Consider the following 21,217-nt stretch of genomic DNA (forward strand, 5'->3'; position numbering starts at 1 on the left):
ATCACACTGCAAATACATGGAAATAAGTGGAAAAAGATTTTTTTTATATGCCCAGTCAGATGATGCAGAAATCATTTACAAATGGTGACAATCAATTCATTTTTATTTAAGTATTTACTTTGACTTGGAGCCAATACAAAGGTATAGTACATCACTCTTTTGGAAGAACTTGACACGTTGAGAAATACAAACACTTAAGGATTAAACCTGTTGACACATCGCAGATCGGTAGTTTAAAAAAATTAGATATGATTCAATTAGTAAATGTCTTTCTAGAGCATGATCAGGTTTGGGATATTGATAAATATTGGTCCTTGTATAAAAGGACAACACATAACATCCCGAATAACCTAAATTAGTGTTAACCAAACAAATGTACGGTAATGAATTTAAACTATTTGATACAATGGCTTGGATTCAGTAAAGTAGAAGAGCCTGATGTCACATGACACTTTTCCCTGTTTTTTGGGCAAAACAAAGCAGCAAGTTCAATGGGACTCAATGGAGCTCATCCAAAAATCACACATCTACTTGTACCAAATCTAACATGCTTCAATAGCCACCCATCCAATTCCTGGATGGATTATAATTTACAAATTTTAAACTATTGTGCAACTCGTGTGTTTACATGTGCAATTCTTGCTTTAATCTTTCAACCCCATAGTAAATCAACGACTCTTTGGTGCAACAACCTGTGCAATTAGCTTTGCATCGATTATATATTTCAACATGTACAGCCTTTTATATTCAAAAACAAATAAACTATTAATAAATACATATACTGCAGCCCAGACTTGAGTTAAATCCAGATGGAGGGAAAGGCACTCGTCAAAAGGACCAAAATTAACTGCAAGTAGAGGAATATCAAACTATGGAAGTGCTGAAAGTACAGGCTCAGCTCACGGAAATTCTTTTTCGTCCTTATTTTGGTATTTATTTATCCCAATTTTTATCTTTTTTCCCCCTCAATTATCGGACCCTGTTTGAGGGTAAAGCAAAACAAAATTTCCTTTGGCATCTTTAGTGTTTTGATTCAAATCAGCAACCAATAGTAACTGACTAAAACAAAAAGTAGGTTTCATTTTCAAAACAAGTGGCAGCGTAGAGGTTCCCTGTGATCCTGGTTTTGTTTTGGTCCAAGAAAATAACCCTTCAGTGTTCTATAGATACAAGGGAGTTTAAAGAGATTACAACGTTTTCTCAAGCAGAATCTGGTTAAATCCCGTCACTCCATCGCCCCTCACATCGGGCTGCATGTCGGCGTAGAGGAGCGGGGATCGCTGATAGTGGAGCTTCACGGATCCCTGAAAAGGAATAAAGAATAGAAATGAGTTGAATCCCAAACATTTACCCATGATATCAGCCGGCAAACATGAAGAAACGCAATGAGCCGGTGTTTGCCTCACCCTGGGCTGAGCCCGAATGGAGGCGAGACCGTGCTTGTACTGGTTGGTCTCCACCTTGTACGTGCCCCGCTTGGAGGGCAGGTTGAGGTAGGCCATCACCGACATCATCTTCTGGAAGCCGGTGGCGGTCAGCGAAACGGTGATGGACGGGGCGGCGGCCAGCGCCAGGCCCATGGGCCACCCGTGCACCGAGACGGGCTCCGGGATGCTGTCCAGCTGCACGGAGCCCCTTTCCCTGACGACGGCGGTCAGCACCGGCGTCTCCTCCTCCGCCAGGCTCTCGGCGTCGTCCAGCTCCCGCTCGGCCAGAGAGTCCATTAACGCCTGCGAAGTGAAGAGCGGCGGACTCGCGATTTAGGAAACTGAGGTGTGGAGGCACACGGGGCACGACGTACTGTGTAACAGGGGTCTCAAACTCAAATGAGCTGGGGGCCAATGGCCAGCTTGTTCTTCGAGGGGGGCCGTGTTGAACTCCAAGGGAAAACCGACCTGTTTGTTTTGTTTCTCCCACACATTAGTGAATCGCCTCGTTATCCTGTTACAAATATCTCTGTTGTGTTCTATTTAATTTGGTTTTATATTTTGGAAACATTAAGTACATGTATGTGGATTAATTAAGCAAGAATGAAAGGAATATCTGCGGGCCACATTTATCAATATGTTACCACCATGTAGCGGGCCCCATTTAATTGTCTCAGGGTCAGATTTGGCTCCCAGGCCTATAGTTTGAGACCCCTTTTGTATAGGATTACAATAATAATTGTTAATGAATTGTCTTTTGTTCATTTTATTTCACTATCGCAGTTATAAGCTGACGAGAGCAATAACACCTAACTACCTATTGAGATTAAATATTCGGACATGAAAATAGAAAATTTGAGTAGACAGTTCATTTGCGTCAAACCACCTGAAAGAAAAGCACGTTATTGGCATTTCATTTGCTGCCACATTTTCTAACATTTACGTAAAATTTGGATGGAAAGGTAGGACTGTAGAATCGAACGACTTCACAAAATGATCGCAATTAGTTCAAATAATTACAATCACGCTATCGTGGGATAACTGTGACAGCCCAGAAACCGATACAGTAAATGTTAAAAAAATAAAAATAAAAACATTAAAAATTTTTTTTTTTTTTTTTTTTTTTTTAAAAGGCAGGTCAAATATCCGTTTTCAGTTCAAACCCTCACCCTCCACTTCCTCCAGGCCGCCTGGATGGCGGAGGCTGCTTGGTGCCACCGGAGGACTCTTCTTCGGACCAGCCACGCCCGCAGCCCTGCACGGAACACAGCCGATAGCAGTTACTTTCCAATAAGCGGCTCTTCTCACTGAGCTGCATGTGTTTGATGAAACTATTATGCATAATGCTATGATACCATTAATTATGATCAAATTGAGAAAAAAAACAACAAAAAACAGATAATTCAACAAACACAAGTCAATCACAATTATTTGTACAACAATTAAACGTCATGCTGGTGAGACCCCGACACAGTCGCCCTTCCCTGTGGAAACACTGCTGTGTGCACCATGTCGCTCCGTGGTCGACACATATCGCACCGTATGCTTTGGGAGTCGGAGATTAATCCTAAAAAGGACGGCCCTCATTAAGAGATGATGGGATCAATCATCGGCGAGGTTTGTTGCCCCTAAAAGGATGAGACGCCGTGTCCAGACTCCAGCTGGCGGCTCCGGCCCAGACGTTGGAGGGAAGCCACCGGACTGAGCTCAGACGGGAGGAGGCGCCAGGAAATCTAGAGCGCTACCTGCTTGGATTAGGGTGGCAGCCCGGCTGCGGGCGCGGCGTCTGCGAAGCCTGTGTCTTCGCCAGCAGCACTGGATGGAGAAGGCCTTCCGGGACATGGCCTTCTTACGCCGGTCCTCCAGGAGCTCCAGCTGCGGAGCAAAGCATTTCAGATCAGGGCGGCTGACTTGGGGTGTGTCATTACGCGTTCACACCACCGCTTCACATTTGCCAGTTTTATGAATCATCAGTCTAAAATAAATACAACTTAAAATAATTGTGGGACAGTAGTTATTTCGATTTTAAGTAAAAATGTAAATTTGTAAGGAGATCCTTGGGGGGCCTGCGATGCAGAATCCTGACGGGGGAGATCCTAGGACCCCAGGTTTTACTTAGTATTTTCAGGTTTATGTGCAGTGACTATAAAACACTAAATATATATTAAAATGTTTTACTTAAATTCTAATTCTCATTGCATCCTAATATTACAATGTAGAGATGATAACAGTTGATTTAATATCTTATTCAACCAAGTTCCGGGCCGCTGCGGCCTGCGGAGCTGTCCATGGTCCTGCAGGTTCGATACCATCTGTGGTTCAATGCCAATTTTGACCACTTTTTCGCTATTCCCTATAACTTTTAGTTGTTGTTGTTTTTTTTATATCTTTTGAGTTTAATTGGAACTATAGAATCGTTTTTGTCAACATTTGTAACAACTTTTTTTTGTACAAAAAATTATTCAAAGTTTAGACAAGTTGATTTTGGTGTGCGTTTTGAAAACCGCAGACGGCTGCCCATTCCGCTACCTACAGATGCCGTGACATAATAATAATTGTAAATAATAATAATAATAATAATGTTACAATTTTGTTTACGGATCACTGGAAAGTCCAGGCGTGGCACCCCCTATAAATGATGTTCAGTTGCACCAGCTCTCTGCAGACAATCACACAGCGCTGCCTTTTTAAAATACCTCATTTAAATCCGTGCAAATAGAACCGGCGCGACCACCGAGACACTATTTGCCTGGCAGTGCAGTTAGACACTTGCTTTTTCCGTTATCTGCCCCGATTTAGAGCCCACAAAAGCTGTGCAATCCCTTTGTGAATATGCCCCTGAGTTAAAATCTGAACGACGAGAAGTCCAGTAGTAAATCCCTCATTCACGTTGTGGATCAGTGCAATTTCTAAATGTTAAGTATATTAAGCTCTCATGAACTTGCTGTGCAATATGTATTCTGGCTAAGTTAAAAAAAGGGAGGGAGATTGACTTCTAAACAAGGTATTCTACTATTTGGTCTGTGAATCAAGTACAATATTGGTGAGACCTTTCAAACCCTGTAAAAACAGCGTTTTAATTAAACCACTTTTATTTAAGCAACTTTCTATTTGTCAGAAATGACAGGAAAAGTGGCGATGACATTGATCACAGTTTAAATCCATAAAAAGAACCGCTAATTGATTTCTTGTTAATAGTGTTGAACTGTAATGCTTATTTGTGTAAATTCACCATATTCTGGGTGAGGAAAACCTTTGTCCTTCCACAGTGCACCACGGAGCTGCGGGCCTCGGTCTGGGGCCGGTGCGGGTGGTGCAACACCTCCCTGATGATGTCCTCCACCGCTGTGCGGGTGAGCTCACTGTGAGCAGCCGCCAAATCTGAACAGAGGAGAACAATCAGGGATCAGACAAGGTTTAAGAAATGAGTTCAAGCACCAGAGAGCAGATGCAGTGCCAGAAGCCAGACTGCTGTGACACTCAATGAGCCGAGAGGCCCATGATATCACTGCCATGTGAGGGGAGGGCTCTAGTGGTTGATAGAATGACGATTAGAATGCCCTGACAAACAAAGGTTAAACTCAACACCCGCCTGGAGGACAGACGTCTGAAATGCTGCATTTGGTGTTGTTAAAGTGGAAATCTGTCAAATCGTCCAGTCCCAGAATCCTATCCGGGTTTACCCTCATATCCCCTCCGAGACGGCCATTTTTTTTCTCCAAAGTTCCCCTTCTGCTCGATTTGTTTTTTTTGTTTTGTTTTTTTTGTCACTTGAAGCGGCGAGGAGATTTCTATCATCAGAGGGTGCTGTTCTTAATATTACTCACCAAAACTCGCTACGCTGCTTTCACCGCAACTGCCTTTCACTTCTTGTTTCTCACAAAGTGTCGGCTAAATAATGTATAAAATATGTTTTTTGGGGGTTTTTTTTAAACAAAATAATCATATTGATTACCACTTTAACATAACATATAATCACCATCAACAATGGATTAAGACAAATATCAATGCTCAAGCGTGCAGTAATCAAACAAGCATATGCACTTCATGCAGGACAAAAAGCCACCATGCTCAGCGGTATGTGAGGATCAAAAAGTGCATGCCTTTACCTCAAAATGTTTTAAAGCAGTCGTAAAGTTTGTTAGAAAAGTCCTCAAGTACCGAACCGAAACGCCCCAGCGATCTGAGAGAACTGAGGCTCGGATTTAAAAGAGAAGTCAAGCGAAGGAAAATGAGCAGAAACCAGCCGACCTGAAGGGAGCAAACGAAATCACCCTCTCGTCAGTTAGAAAATCCGCTTCATTTGGCCTGAAATAATGCAGGAAAATGCACATTCTATGAGGAGAAAAAAAAATAATAATAAAACTCACCATGAATCTGAGCGGCATGTTTCCACGCGGAGGATTCAGAAATCAGTCCGTAGCGTTGCACAAAGCTGCTGAAGGAAATCCTTCAAACAACAGAACGGGAGACAACGCGTCATTCGGGAGGCGACGAACGAGGGGAAAGAACGACTGTTGAGACAACGAGCCGGCGGAGTTACCTGATTGGAAATCCTGCTGCACTTATGTGTATGGTTTCCACAATGCCACAGGCCTCCAACTGCATGATGACCTGCGGACAGGACCCGATTAACATTAATTTCTGGTGTAAAAATAAAAACACAAGGTTTTGGTCACTTTTACATCATCATTATCATCATCATCATCATCATCACCACCATGTGCATCTACCTCCTCCTTGTGGAAGGTGAGTGGCTTGCTGTCCGGGTTGGGTTTGATGCAACGGGTGTAGTGAGGAGTGGTGGTGTGGAGAACTTTCATCAGGCTCTCCAGAGAGTTCTTCAGGAGAGACGGGGGCGGGAGGGGGCATGTCAATAAACCAAATGTCGTTAAACCAAACGTCATGTTTCCAAGGGCCGGTCCAAGGTGCTCGGGTGGGGGGGTCATTTAAAGCGTAAATCCAAGGTTCGCGTAAAAAAAAACAAAAAAACAAAAACGGTATTTTATACTTTATTTTACTGCTACCTCATAATGAAAAGCCTTTCAATGTATTTGTGTTATGTACGGTACGTGCTCCTCTATTTGCTGTTTCCATTGTTGGTGGCAGGATCCGCCTTTCCCGGCAGGAATGCAAATATCGTGCGCATGCGGGAAGTGAAAGGCAGCTCCAGTGAATTTGGTAAAGCAGCGTAGGTAGCTGTGGTCAGTAAACTGTCGATATGAATAAACATTCACAAAAATAAAAATAACAAATAGGTACGCACACCTTAATCTATCAGTAAGAAGAAAAACTTTCGGGAAAAGTAAGTGACGTCTTGGGAAGAAAAAAACAAAACAAAAAAACATTGCAGTTTCAAATGGAATTCTGGGAATCCACCCAATGCAGACGACCCACCGGATTGCCACTTTAAACACAATAAATAATTGTCTGTCTGCTCTCACCTTAAATTTGGAGACCACGGTAACCACCTGGCTGAGGCCCCTGGTTCCTGGATTCTCTGCGTCTTTGTCAGCAAAGACCTGGGAAAGCAGAGGGTTCCCAGACCTCTGGAGCAGGGAGATGAGCTCCGGTGGCACTGGGTCCTACGGCAGGAAATGGAAGGAAATGAATGAAGGGGCAGCCGGGCGGGGGCTGTAACCGTGATGGGCTTCTGTGAAACTCGCTGCCGCGTACCTTGTTTTTCTCCATCATGCCCTCGATGTGGTAGCTGACTCTGCCGGCGTAGTGCGCCACGGTGAAGTGCGGCTCCTTGCTGAATTTATCCCAGCTTATGTTAGTGTTGGCGCACAGCTCCTTCTCCAGACGCACCCTGAACGTCTTGGCGTCGGAGACCCGGTTCAGACGGCACTCCTGATTATAAACATCCATGGATAAATAAATCTGCTCACTGATGATCGACGATAAATCAATACATTTGTATAGAGAAAATATATGTCAAACCTCATTGAGAAGGGAGAACACACTGGGCGGGTTGCCCTCGATCAGATCCAGACAGCTCTGGTTGTCTTGGTATTTGACAAAGGACCACTCCAATCCCTCCGACACATATTCCTCCTGGTGGGAACGCAGGGAGGATAACACATTTAGAAATACAATAAAAAATACATAAAAAATAAATACATAAAAAACATAAAGCTTAACTTTAAAGCCGGAAGAATCTTAACTGTAATGATGCTGTTTTATGGACTACAATGGAGTTCTGTGACTTCAGAGACACATGTTGACAAAAATAAATAAATTATTCTTTAAAACGGGGTTTCCCAAGCATTTTTAATGGAAATATCCATCAATAAATACCTAATGAAATATTTATATTATCCGCCGGGAACAAACTTCAAAACGAGGCTGCACGTAGATTTATCTTAAACCTTGGTGACATTGAGCGTCATCCACCTGCTGAGCTTGGAGATAGTGGGCAACAAAGTGCTGCTGCAGCTTCTCGTTGGCGTAGTTGATACAGAGCTGCTCCAGGTTGTTGATCTGAAAGCACTCGAATCCATACACGTCCAAAAGACCTGGAGATCACAGAGAGAGGGCGGTGGAAGTTTAAGCAAGAGACCTTAGCGCCTACCCAAGATAAGGTATTTGTTTATAAAATCTGGTTATTAGAGGGGTTTTTTTTTTACCTATAAAATTGCACCAAGTTGAGCTGTCTGCACATATGCTGTTGTTGATGAATGTTACCAGCCACTCAAACAAGCTGTTGGGGAAAAGAATGACATCAATTATGATGAAAGCAAAGCAAAACAAGACTGAAACGATGCATCGTTTCATTCTTAGAACGCATACATGTACAATTTAACGGCTCTTCAAACGGAACGGATGTCCGCCGTGAGCCGAAACCCAAGCTCCTCCGCAACCAGCGACTTCCCCACTGAGTAAAGTCAACCCGGGCACATGTTTACGTTACGGTGGCTACTCACTGGGCGTAGATGACCTTGGCCAGGCAGTCCCTCCTGACGCTGCACTCTGAGCGGGAGCAGGGCTTGTGGACACTCTGCTTCCCGGCCTTCAACGTCCTGACCCTCAGACAGGTGTGGAGCTCCTCCACAGGGACGCACAGCAGCCCGGCTGCCCGCTGCACAAAGTCTACAGCGGGGGAAGCAAGGTAAGGAATGGTGCTGTGAATCACGGCTTACCATGTTCATTTCCACCAGGTAATCACGAGGGCGAGATTTAATGCAAACTTCAAATCGGCAAGGGCTCGGAATTTTGCAAAACTTCAGTTACTTCTCCACCTTAAATGGCCAAATCAACAGACCACTTAAACAGTGCCTACGTCTCTGGCAGCCCTTTGTCATATAGCACCGTTTTGTACTTATATGTTGAATTGAAAGTTTAATTTTAAAACCTGAAGCAAAAGAATAGTGGTTTATTTTTTTTTGTATCTTTGGCCCATGGTTCTTTATGTTGAGAGAAAAAGACGGTATCAATATGGTATAGTTATGGTACACTCGCAATTTATTGCAAAAAATAAATAAACAAACAAAAAAAACCCACATAAAAAAAAATGCCATCACAAGTTTTGAGACAGTCCAGTGTAAAAAAAGCATTTTTGGTGAGAGCGCACCTTTGGATTGGTGGTCCAAGTCGCATAGTTGTGATTCGTCAGCCGAGGCGGAGAAGTTTACATTCCCCAACTGCAGAATTCCTGCCAATATCTGCAAAACATCCCATTGAATCAGTTAGATATCAGTTATTGGTTGAATTTAACCAAATCAGATATGATGATGAAATGGCCGGTCACGTCCTGATGAAAAAACAGAACATCACGTCGGCTTCTGGTTCGTTGGTGTATTTTTTGAAGTAAAGCTGATATCCCCGCATCCCTTATCGACAGCAGATATTATTAGCGACAAATTATTCGTGATAAATTTGTGCCATTAGAAAAACACCTCACCTTAAATATTTGTCCCTGCTTCTGAGCAGTGATCCCCAAGTGAACCATCGCTTCTACGGTCTCATCAAAACAGTCTTCTGCAAAGAAAAATAAAACGCATATCAAAGTGACTCAAAAACGTCAAAACTCAAGACCTCAAAAATGTCCTTCAAGATGTCTTAATATGTGGAATATTAAAAGCAGACAGTCACCGTCCAAAGGCTTTCCAGCATTTGGAAGCCAGATAAACCTCTGGTCAAGTGGCATCTTCCACTCCTGTCTCTGCTCATCAGTGGCACCTTTCATCATCTGCAACACAGCGACATGCGCACCCTGAACATCATAATATCAAAAACCTGTATCCACCCGGGATGCAACCTGGGGCAGCTCGGTAAGTATCACGGTTTTTGGGCCACGGTAATGCTACGGAAACTTTAAAATTTGAGAAAAATTATTCAATTAGATATTATATTAAAATTATATATATGTAGTCGTCTGCAATAAATAACTAGTGTAACGCTCTGTGGGGGGGAGAGGGGTGCGTTCAAGGTCATTGGTGGGTTGTTATCATTTGCATAATTTCATCTGATTGGAGGGGAGGTGTCCAGGATAGTGCACAATTGACTCAGGTGTCTAGGGGACGGGTTCCCAGTGGGGAGTCAGAGTATGGAAGGAGAGCAGAGAGGGAGGTGAGGCTAGCCCCTGGTGCGAGTGGAAGCGAGTGTCTGAAGAGAAGTTCGTAAAAGAGAGGGACACTGGCCATCCGGGGGGATGTTTCTTCCCCACCGGACACCTTGATTGATTGCACCCTTTACAAAAACATTTCTACGTGGTTTTATCTTGTTGTTCTATTGAATAGGCTGCATGAATAAAAATACACCTCTTGTGCAAACAGACAAATGCCATGCGGACCTCGCACGGCTGACGTGACCGGTGGAGCTACAGCAACAGTGGATTCATTAGGAGACGTGCATTTACATCACGCCACGCCCCTGCAGCAAACTGGATCCATACGCTGCGCCAGCGCGTCCAGTGGACTTCTACCGTGATACCGCGGTTCACATGAGTGTATTGAAGCATAGGGGGCGTACCAAACATTTCGATAACATACTGCATACCGTTGCATCTCTAGTATCCACATACAACTAGTGAAGCACCGATCTTATTCGATTTTTTATTTTTATTTATTTTTTACTTTGGACTGAGTACGAGTACCCACTTGCAAATGCAGAGTACTAATACATAGATTGTTTACAAAAAAATAGTCCGATTCTAGATATTGAGGTATTGGTCAAATTCGTTTTTGTCAATATCGTCCAGCCCTGGTACAAATACATGAGCACAGTATTAAACCAATTTACCATTGAAGTGACTTCAACTAAGGATGAAGGACTATTTTTCCAGCGGGTTCCCCCACTTGCCTGGTAAAAGATGTGGAAGTTCCTCTCGCTCGCCGGCTGGCACGTCACCCTGGTTTTCTCCAGCAGATATGTCTGAACCGACGCCCCCACCAACAAGTGAGACCTGCGCAGCAAAGACACGACCGGATCAACAGAAACGTCACCAGAATGACGAGCCGGTGCGAGGCCATGGCCAGGGCTTCCCCAACTCGGGGTCCCTCGAAGGAATTCCAGGGGGTCCGCGGCAAAGTTTTGGATCCAGGAAAAAAACGACTCGGTCCTCAGCCACAGGCCTACTTTGCCAGGGCCTTGGGGTTAAAAAGAGTTTGGGAACCCCGGTCCTCAGCTGCTATAGCACCATGAGACGTGTCACTCAGACGTACCTGTCGAGCTGGAGCTGGATGTACTTCCCAAAGCGACTGCTGTTGTTGTTGCGCAGCGTGCAGGCGTTACCTAAGAGTGGGGGGCACAGCCACGGTTTATGGGCCGTCCAGAGCGTCCGCACTCGCGTCAACCACAGAATTTGGTGTGCGTCGTCTCACCAAAGGCTTCCATGAGCGGGTTGGAGTCCAGCACCCTCTTTTCAATCCTCTCCACGGCGTCCTGGCTCTTCACCACAGAAGGGGAGGCTGCCACCGTGGCGTAGTATTTCATCAGGCAGCGGGACGTCCACGTCTATGATTCGGGAGGCAAATAACACACGGACCCGCAAATGCATCAAAGCTACTTAAGAAGAGTGTAGATGACTGATAATCACAGTACTTTATCATGTTGTTTACGCTGTGACTCAGACAGCACTAGACAAATGGTAAAAAGCAATGAGAGACAGAGGGGACACGCTGTGCCCTACATTGAGGGATTGTTACCTGATGCCACCTCCGGCGCTCGGCCCGACAATAAGTGTTGGATAAGGAAGGGAGCTTACAGACAGCTGGGAATGGACTCGACTCAATCAGATTGGCTCCAATATCTAATCACTGGCTTCACTGTTGCCAACTTGAGGCTTCTTTTCAGCCTACATAATTAGCGTTGTTTGTAATTCTATTTTAATACTGGTCTGTGAACAAAATAATAAATAAATAGAAATAGAAATATATATTATGATCCAGGAAAAAAATTGAAAACCTGAACAGAATATATTTCCCTACATAAAATAAGAATTATATATATATATATATTTTTAACTGGCTCTGTCATGTGTGCAAAACCTGGTTGCAGAGATTAGTGAACGGGTTGCTTTCCAATACTTTTGTTTTAATTTTAAGCAAAACCTAGTGAAAATAAACCATCGAAAGTACTAGATTACTTACACACACACACACACACACACACACACACACACACACACACACACACACACACACACACACACACACACACACACACACACACACACACACACACACACACACACTTAATTTACTTAAATAAAAAAACAATTCTCCACTGGAAACTAACAAACATAAGAAGAAAGCAGTGTACGCGCACAGAGCCAAGCTCTTCTAAAGAGATCTGATCAGATATATTTGTTCAATTATATCTGGAACTTGTTTTATAACTTTGAGGCTGAAGTCTAATGTTGCCAAACTCAGACTGGTTTTATGACACACAAAACAAAACAAAACAAAAAAAAAGGGGGGGGGGGGTGTTTCCTATTCTATCCCAGGCGTCTCACCTTTCCTGCGCCACTCTCCCCGCTGACCACCAAGGACTGGTTCACTGGCTCCAGCTGCCCCTGCACATTCCTGTACGCCTCCTCCGCCACAATGAAGATGTGAGGCTTGCGCTCCTGCAGGGGAAGAACGTCACGCTTGAAGGGGGGAGGGTTCGACGACACCCGAAGAAGCGAGGAAATGATGCAGGACAGTTTGCGGATACCTGCGGCTGAGGAGCGCGGTGATACTCCTTCATCACGTCCAGGGAGTAGAGGCCTGGAACGGGCCGGAAGGGGTTCAGCGCCACCAGGGTGCAGCCGGCGTGGGTGTAGAACACACTGACGCTGTACCTGGCCTGCAGGCATTTCAGCACTGAGACAAATAAAGGGAACAAACATACAATCACCAACAAGGCTCACAAATGAAATAAAACCCGCATACAGTCCACAACATACTGAATAAATCCGGGCGAAGAAAAAAACAAAAAATAAAAAGTACGTAATGAGTCCTAAGAATCACTTCATGTACTTGCAACTTGCAAAAGGTGCAATCAGATAATGTAAATCTAAAAGGGCACTAATACGGATCCTGATTTTGTTTTTAATTCAATCATACAAAATAGCATGAGCAAAAATAAACATTCTGTATTGCAGTCAGTCTGAAACAACAACGTTTTTCTAACTACCCTCATGAAGTCGAACCTCTATCTTCGGTCGAACTGCACGCTGCAGGAAATGTTTTGTTTTTCTCAAGCAAACGACAGAAGGTGAAACAGTACACGGATAAAAGCGCCCTGTCGGACGGCGTTCCGGCTACAGTCAATATTTCAAATGAAACACAGTAAAATCAGGTTGATTCGCAGTGATATAAATATAATAAATATGTAACTGACGTAGCGAGTCATGGCCTTGAAACTGTTGTGCATTTCCCATCATGTTGTGCTGAAGTGTGATGGGGGAGTAATTATCCATGCATTCAAAATGTGTTTGTGGTGCCTGCAGATTTGACCCTGCTTTGGGTAAATATGCTGTTGCCCACGATGGCAGGAGAAACATTCCCTGATGCTGGGCACTGCATTAACAATCTACTTTCCTCTGAATCGACATACCGTGTACTCTTCCATTTATGTATTTCATACACTGAAATGAACTCATTCGTTTGGTGTTGACCTTTTTTTTGGGAAGCTGATACTATTTTATTTCAACCCGAATACGGGTACGAATACCCAGGTCGGAATTAAATATGACCAGAGCATTGCAAGTTTTGATAAACGCTTAATCTGTCTTACCCAAAGGTGAGACCACAAGGGTATATATTATTGCATAACCACTAAGTACTCACTCTTGGGTTTTGTCCGATAAAGAGTATAGATACGAACACCGACAATGTCAGCTATGTCACTGTGAGATCACGCATTTTGAAGACCATGTGTGTTTATTATTTTAAGTGATAAACGTATTATCTGCTTTGTTTAAACACACACAAAAAAAAAACATGTAACACCCAGAGTAATGAGCACTAGCACTGGTATATGTGCATCCCTAGTTGAATCATATCAGCCTCAATTTGAGAGTTTCTTTCTTTTTTTAGGGAGTTTATCAATGTTGTCGGGAGGAGCGAGGACGGGAGTTCAGGTGTGCAGAGTATTATTTATCACTTTCTAACGCCCTGTTTGAAGTTGTTCCTGGGTGACTTTCAGCCTTCCGTCATTCAAACAGAGTCTTCTTGGTTGAGAGCGGCGGCGTTCCCTCGTTCACCGAGAACTAAGCGCCAGGAAAGGGACGCAACCTCACCTGTGGTCGGGGTCACTGGGTTGACTTTGGTGAGGTCGTCATAAGTGTGAAGCCGGTCTTCGTCGATGAGGAAGGCCTGGACGTCCCCCACCGGCGGATCATCCGGGGGCGGCTGATGAGAAAGGATGCTTTTAAAAGACATTGGTCCGGGCCAAACTTAGAACCGTCCAAGGCGTTTCAGGAAATAACTTTATGGAGCCGCAGCTCGCCATACCTGGAATGGACGCCTCGATATAAAAACAACAACATCTATAGAAGGATAAGAAAGCAGGGAAGACCTTTCACATATTCTTGTTATCAATGAAGTCTAAGACAGTCTGGCGTTTCTGATGTTGGAAACCCTCCCAAAGACCAAAACATACATCTAGGAACAAGTGTAAATAGGAGGGTCAATTATTCCATTATAGAAAACAAATGACAGATTTGGCAAGACGGTTAACAGGAAATACTATTTTAGAAATAATTCCGGTTGTTCAGAATACGGCTATGAGCCACATTCTGTGGTTCCATAATAGCGGTTCAACATCCTTCGGACCCACTTCACGGATCACAAACATTAGAAGGGAAAGCCTTTCTATTTAGCTGTGTACTCCAACGCACGTCTAATAGTTTTGAAGTTGTAATATATGTGAATATTTGATCGAACAAGCCAAACTTCCCCGGTATTTTTGTTTCTCGGAGTGCCATGGGCAAGGCTCCAAGTGATGATGACTGACCCAGGAATTAGTCAATCCAACATAACACTGACACACTGTCCTGCCAAGGTTCTCTATCCTGTGCCTGCACTGTAAACACCAGGTGCTCATCTTGGAAAGACAGGCTCTAGCCATTCCCTTTGCTTTGACATATGGAAAACTATTATGTAGAAGATGGAAGACATCCACATATATTTTGCATTACATGCTAATATATTGCCATTATAAAAAAATTATATACATAGTTACTGCATTCCACGAATGTTTATATTATTCCATTACTCAATGATATATTGGGGGAAAATATAATACTATTAATAATGATAATAATAACAATAAACTTTATTTCTATAGCACCCTTCATACAACCATAGTGAATGTAAAATAAGATGGATAATAAACGCCACTGAGTAACAATCATAATGAAATTCAATAAAAAATAAAGTTAGAAGGTTAGTTAGAGTTACTTATATCGGCCTATGGTTATGCCCTTGTACAATAAATCCACATTATATGTTCAACCAGTATTAACGTTGTATTTATCCCAAATAAATGTCATCTAATAATCAAATAACACAGAAGTTGTTCCTGATCCCACCCCCAAGCTGCAGAATAAAGTGCGAACACGTGTTTACCTTATTCTGCTCTCATTTAAATGAGAGAAGGATGTAAACAAACCATCCATGCTATTCCCGTGGTCGTTCCCCCGAACTTAAAAACACCCAAAACTTACCTTAGTGACGGCACGGTTACTCCCGCCGGGATGCATCGAAGGTTCGGGTTGAAAAACCGCCGGCCGATGCAGTGTTTCCCCGCGTCGCTCGGCGGAAAAGAAGGGCGAAAAGTCTCCCGAGAAAAGTCCAAACTCCTCACGGCTCCGCCACCGACAAACGACAGGAAGACTCCCGACGACGACGAACCCCGCGAACCCACCGCGACCGAGAAGCCGGGCGCCCGCCCAGTCGACCGGAAATGACGTAACCCCGAACAACCGAAGCACCTCCTCCTCCTCCTCCTCCTTCTTCTCCTTCTTCTTCTCCTTCTTCTTCTTCTTCTTCTCCTTCTTCTTCTTCTCATTCTTCTTCTTCTTCTTCTACAGTTGGCATGCGTGTGAGTGCACAGGACTTGTACCAGTTGGCTCTGGTGCATAAGGCCGGTGTTACGTTGTGGCGCCTCAGAGCAGCGGAAAGGGCCCCGGGGCCACCCCTGAGTCCCGCAGCCGTACAGACACCCCACGGCCGCAGGAAAGCCCCGAGCACCCCGCCCCGCGGCCGCAGAACAAACCCCCAGCGCCCAGAGAAGCAACAGCCACGCCCGGCCCCCGAGAAGATTGAGGAGAAGATTTGTTATTTATCACACGGCACACACACACCACAACACATGCACTCATGGCGAACAACACACACACGCATGCGCTTCAAACGCTGTCCGGTGAAATGAGTTCTCTGCTTTTAACCCGTCCTGGCTTGTCCTTCCTCCGGGGGGCAGCCAGGAGCAGTGGGCAGCATACAGTGCCGCCCGGGGACCAATTACAAGTGTGTGCTGGTCAGACGATGGTGTTCTGCATGTTTTTGGTGGGGGTCCTTACTGATGTTACATGGAGGAAACCCCATGTTTCTGATGGTGGTCCTTACTGATGTTACATGGAGAAAACCCCATGTTTCTGATGGTGGTCCTTACTGATGTTACATGGAGAAAACCCCATGTTTCTGATGGTGGTCCTTACTGATGTTACATGGAGGAAACCCCATGTTTCTGATGGTGGTCCTTACTGATGTTACATGGAGAAAACCCCATGTTTTTGGCGGGGGTCCTTACTGATGTTACAAGGAGGAAATAGCATGTTTTGGGTGGGGGTCCTTACTGATGCTACATGGAGGAAACCCCATGTTTTTGGTGGTGGTCCTTACTGATGCTACATGGAGGAAACCCCCTGTTTTGGGTGGGGGTCCTTACTGATGTTACAAGGAGGAAACCCCATGTTTTTGGTGGGGGTCCTTGCTGGTGTTACAAGAGGAAACCCCATGTTTTTGGTGGGGGTCCTTACTGGTGTTACAAGGAGGAAACCCCATGTTTTTGGTGGGGGTCCTTACTGGTGTTACAAGGAGGAAACCCCATGTTTTTGGTGGGGGTCCTTACTGGTGTTACAAGGAGGAAACCCCATGTTTTTGGTGGGGGTCCTTACTGGTGTTACAAGGAGGAAACCCCATGTGTGCACGGGGAGAACATGCAAACTCCACACAGAAAGGCCCCTAATCAGGAGATAACCCACCGGAGCGCGGCGCCAACAGTGAGGCAGCAGTGCGATACCCAGAGGAGCATAACCCAGTCCCAGGGAGCGTGAGGACACCCCACACCCCTGATGCGCACACATACAACCCACCCCTATGTGCAGACACAAGACGCAGCTGCTGAACCTGTGCCGCGGGTGCCAGGCACGAACCGCAGGTCCGGAGCCAGGTCCCGCGCTGACAGACCGACACCCCGCCCGCTCGCCCCACCAGCGCCCCGTGCAAGGGTGAGGCCCGCCCCCACCTCAATATGCAGACACCCAGTCCAGCCGCAAGCCCCAAACGCCCATTCACGTAGCTGTGTGTGCTCAGCGCAGGGAACCTGGATGTCAGCCCCCGGCCCCCGGCCAATGCCCGCAGGCTGCCAGATATGTGGGCCCTCCGCCGCCCCATCATCATCATCATCATCATCATCAGTAATACTATTATTATTATTATTAGTAGTAGTAGTAATAGTAGTAGTAGTATTATTAGAATTATTCAAATTATTCGAATTAGTATTATTATTAGTGGTATTATTATAATAATTTCCTAGTTTGAAGCTGGTAGTTAGTTACCCCTCTCCCATAAGAGTTTTCCGTTAAAGTCGTTGGTTTGTATGTTCACTTTCAATAAAGGGGAGGGACCAATTGAGCAATGAGACATGATATATCCCTGCAGTACCATCACCAGTAACACCACCTGGCACTGGTCCCTCACTATCAACTATTTTCTATATTGTGGGGGAAGAAATTCAGGTACACAAAGGTTTTGGAAATATTGCTTTTGGTTGAAGATAGGTTACAAACATTATATCAAAACATGTGTCCCAGTATACAGAGACGGGTCCAAGGATCCTAATAGGGGGAGCACAGATTTTACTTTGAGTGCACTGGCCTATAAGAAGAACATCGGATCATTTGTCCGTTTCCACCGTCGAGATGATGGCAATCCGTACAGCAGTACAGTGGATAGAAGGAATCAAAATTAAAAAGGTTATTATTACAGATTCTTGCATCAATGTCACTGCAGTCATTCATATCTCACAGTAGGCAGGATATAGTTAATGACATACCGTATATGAAACTGTGCAGAATATTTTGGTCTACGTCTATGTGGGCACCAGCTCACAGAGGGGTAAAGGGATGGAACTGTGGCTGCTTTAACAAAAAAAAAAAAAGGCCAGAAAAAACAAGGGGAGATCTCGGACATTTCCTTCAGTAAATCGGAAGCAAAGGGAATAACAAAAAACGAAAGAGCGACAGCAAAAACAGGACCACGCCTCTACGCAGCGCAGTAAGAAGTGGGCACAGCGAGGTGGGCTGAGGGGGGGATCAGGGTGACCGGGCCGAGGGGGGGATCAGGGTGACCAGGCCGAGGGGGGGATCAGGGCGACCAGGCCGAGGGCAGGACGTACCCGACGAAACACTGCACTTAATAAACAAACCTCCCTCAGTGGGATGTGGAGTAGGGGAGTCAGTGGAGCTTCACTTCTCACTGCCATAGGGACCCTGGAGAACGAGAAACATTAGAGGGAAGTCAGGACGCTTGGAGGGGAAGAGATGAAACGGATAAAATTCCATTATTTGAAAGAAACTGGGCTGATCAAATCGATTTCGTGCTCAATGAAATGGTGGGTTTTTATTGATGTATTTATTTAGTTATTCATTCATTTATTTGTTTGTTTATTAATTTATTCATCCACCCATCCATTCATTTGTTTATGTATTTGTTTGTTTGTTTGTTTATCAATTTATTCATCCATCCATCCATTCAGTCGTTTATTTATTCGTTCATTTATTTGTTCGTTCAATTTTTGGGGGATTGATAACGCTGGTCCCCACTCCAACACAGTAGGCGGTGGTAATGCAACTTAACGCTGGTTACCACCCGCCATCAAACGGATGAAGAAGACGGAGAAGGCGAAGGCGAAGCAGAAGCAGAAGGAGCAAAAGTAAAATTTGCAATCCAGAGTTAACAGCAGTGATCGATAATCCGAGGTCCCCCGAACGCAGCATCGGAACCTCACGTCATGAAGGCGGAAGTGCTTTTCCCTTCAATGGACTTTCCAGTAAAATGATCGGAATGTTGCTGTTTCACCTTTAACATTTGTCCAAATTCAAACGGCGGTTTCCGTCCCAACTGCCCTGTCGTGAGTATCGAGACTAACTTCTTGTTGTCATGAGATATCATGTTTAATGATCATATTAAATATGCAATATCAGCTATCTGAGAAACTGGATCCATTCCAACATGGCGTCATTAAGCAGAAAGAGCAGTTTGTCAGGTAGTAGACGATGGTAATGTGTGTGTTTGGGATTAAAAAAAAACTGGACAGAATATCAGAACATTTCCTTTAATCCAGCCCTGCAAAGCGCAGGCACGCACACACACAGACAGACAGACAGACAGACACACACACACGATTGTATGCACTTAAAAAGTATATGTGATTTAAAACAATCCCCCATTTGAACCTGGGTGTTTGCAGGACATGTCTCAGCGGGACCTGAAGGAGGCGTTTGTCAGCAACCTGACCGGCACCAGTCTGCAGGAAGTGGCTTTGGGCTCTTTTCTGGCGCCGCTGTGCGTTGTCAACAGGGGACTGGTCTGGATTCTGTACTATCAGAGCAGACGGGCTCTTCCCTTCCCGTTTCCGTGGCTTTCTCACCTCTGCCTGGACTTCGGTGTGATCGTCCTCCCCCTGGTGCTGTCGTGCACCGTTCTGAGCCACGTTCTTCCCCAGGTCATCGTGGGCCTGGCCTCCCTGTCAGCGGCTGCCATGCTCTGCATCTGCCACGGCGCCGCAGCGCCGAGTCGCGGCGAGAGCTTTGTCCGGAGCCACGTTCAATGCGGCCAGGTTCCCTTCGTGACTGTTTTTCGGGTCCTTGTGAACATGAAGACGGCTATCAGTATTTTAGCCGTGGACTTTAGCGTGTTCCCAAGAAGATACGCTAAAACGGAAACCTATGGGACGGGGGTCATGGACTTTGGCGTTGGAGCCTATGTCTTTGCAAACGCCCTTGTTTGTCCGGAGGCACGGGGGAAAAGTATACCTGGCTCCAGGATGAGTTACGTCAAGAAACAGCTACTGTCCGTCTGGCCGCTCGTTGTACTTGGTGCGGGACGACTAGTCGGTGTCAAAATGGCGGGCTACCATGAGCATGTGACGGAGTACGGCGTCCACTGGAATTTCTTCTTCACCCTCGCCATCGTGAGGGTGGCGGCGTCGCTGCTCTTGGCTCTGTTCCCGCTCAACCGCTCGTGGCTCGTTGCCCTTCTCATCGCCGGCCTCTACCAGTTCACTCTGGAGACGTCGGATCTGAAAACGTTCCTCATCCACAACTCTGACAGGACCAAGGACTTTCTGCACGCAAACAAGGAGGGTGTGTTCTCTGTCCTGGGCTACATAGCTGTATACATGGCGGGGGTTCAGGTCGGACTGTATGTGATGCGACCGAGAACACAGGTTAGAGAGTGGCTCGGAGTCATCTCGAAGCTCTTCTTGGGAAGCTGCGCACTCTACGCAGCCCTACACCTGTGCCAGGCAGCTGTCGAACCCGTGTCCCGGCGAATGGCCAACCTGCCATTCTGCATCTGGACGGTCGCGCAATCTCTGTTTTTCATGGCCTGCCTGGGTACCGCCGACGTGACATTGCTTTGGCTCAAAGGGAAATCGCGTTGTCATTCCGTGCCTTCGTCGTGGAGTCCCCGCGAGGAGGAAAGGCGCCGCCCGCCCGAGAAGACCGCGGCCGACATGGAGGCGCATTGCCTCGTCCAGGCGGTCAACAGGAACCAGTTGGCATTTTTCATGCTTGCCAATTTAACCACAGGCTTGACCAACGTGCTGGTGGACACATTTAGGTGCAGTGATCACGTCTCCGTGTGTATCATCCTCTCATACATGTTTGTGAATTGCTGTTCCATACATGTTCTACACCTCTGTGGCGTGACAATAAAATTCTGGTGATTTCGTGAGTGCGAGTGAGTTGTACGTCGGCGAGACAATAAAGCTTTAAAGCCGGGATTATTTTTTCAAAGAAGTGAAACATGCAGACAGTTTTCATGATATACATTATTTTTCTCGATTCTTAT

The 21,217-nt window shown here is 45.4% G+C and overlaps 2 protein-coding genes across 2 annotated transcripts; one reads left to right on the top strand and one right to left on the bottom strand.

Annotated features, from left to right (window-relative positions):
* Window positions 1-133: 133 nt before the first annotated feature.
* On the bottom strand, window positions 134-15,708 carry myo19 (myosin XIX). The gene is made up of 24 exons (XM_080014403.1): window positions 15,586-15,708; window positions 14,158-14,269; window positions 12,588-12,736; window positions 12,385-12,498; window positions 11,252-11,384; window positions 11,093-11,162; window positions 10,731-10,833; window positions 9,522-9,618; window positions 9,331-9,407; window positions 9,001-9,091; window positions 8,354-8,519; window positions 8,057-8,130; window positions 7,824-7,945; window positions 7,371-7,484; window positions 7,104-7,280; window positions 6,872-7,012; window positions 6,161-6,268; window positions 5,971-6,041; window positions 5,798-5,877; window positions 4,660-4,808; window positions 3,173-3,302; window positions 2,597-2,682; window positions 1,407-1,730; window positions 134-1,304 (listed from the first exon to the last, which is right to left on the bottom strand). Exons 1-24 carry the CDS (start codon window positions 15,619-15,621, stop codon window positions 1,188-1,190), a joined length of 2,841 nt encoding a protein of 946 aa, XP_079870529.1. The 5' UTR covers window positions 15,622-15,708; the 3' UTR covers window positions 134-1,187.
* Window positions 15,709-19,151: 3,443 nt separating this feature from the next.
* pigw (phosphatidylinositol glycan anchor biosynthesis, class W) lies at window positions 19,152-21,092 on the top strand (the record flags this gene model as incomplete). Its single annotated transcript, XM_080013225.1, has 2 exons — window positions 19,152-19,274; window positions 19,614-21,092. The coding sequence occupies exon 2, from the start codon at window positions 19,617-19,619 to the stop codon at window positions 21,090-21,092; it is 1,476 nt and encodes a 491-aa protein (XP_079869351.1). The 5' UTR covers window positions 19,152-19,274; window positions 19,614-19,616.
* Window positions 21,093-21,217: the final 125 nt, after the last annotated feature.

The sequence above is a fragment of the Zeus faber genome, assembly GCF_960531495.2.
Source record: "Zeus faber genome assembly, chromosome: 14".
Lineage (NCBI taxonomy): Eukaryota > Metazoa > Chordata > Actinopteri > Zeiformes > Zeidae > Zeus > Zeus faber.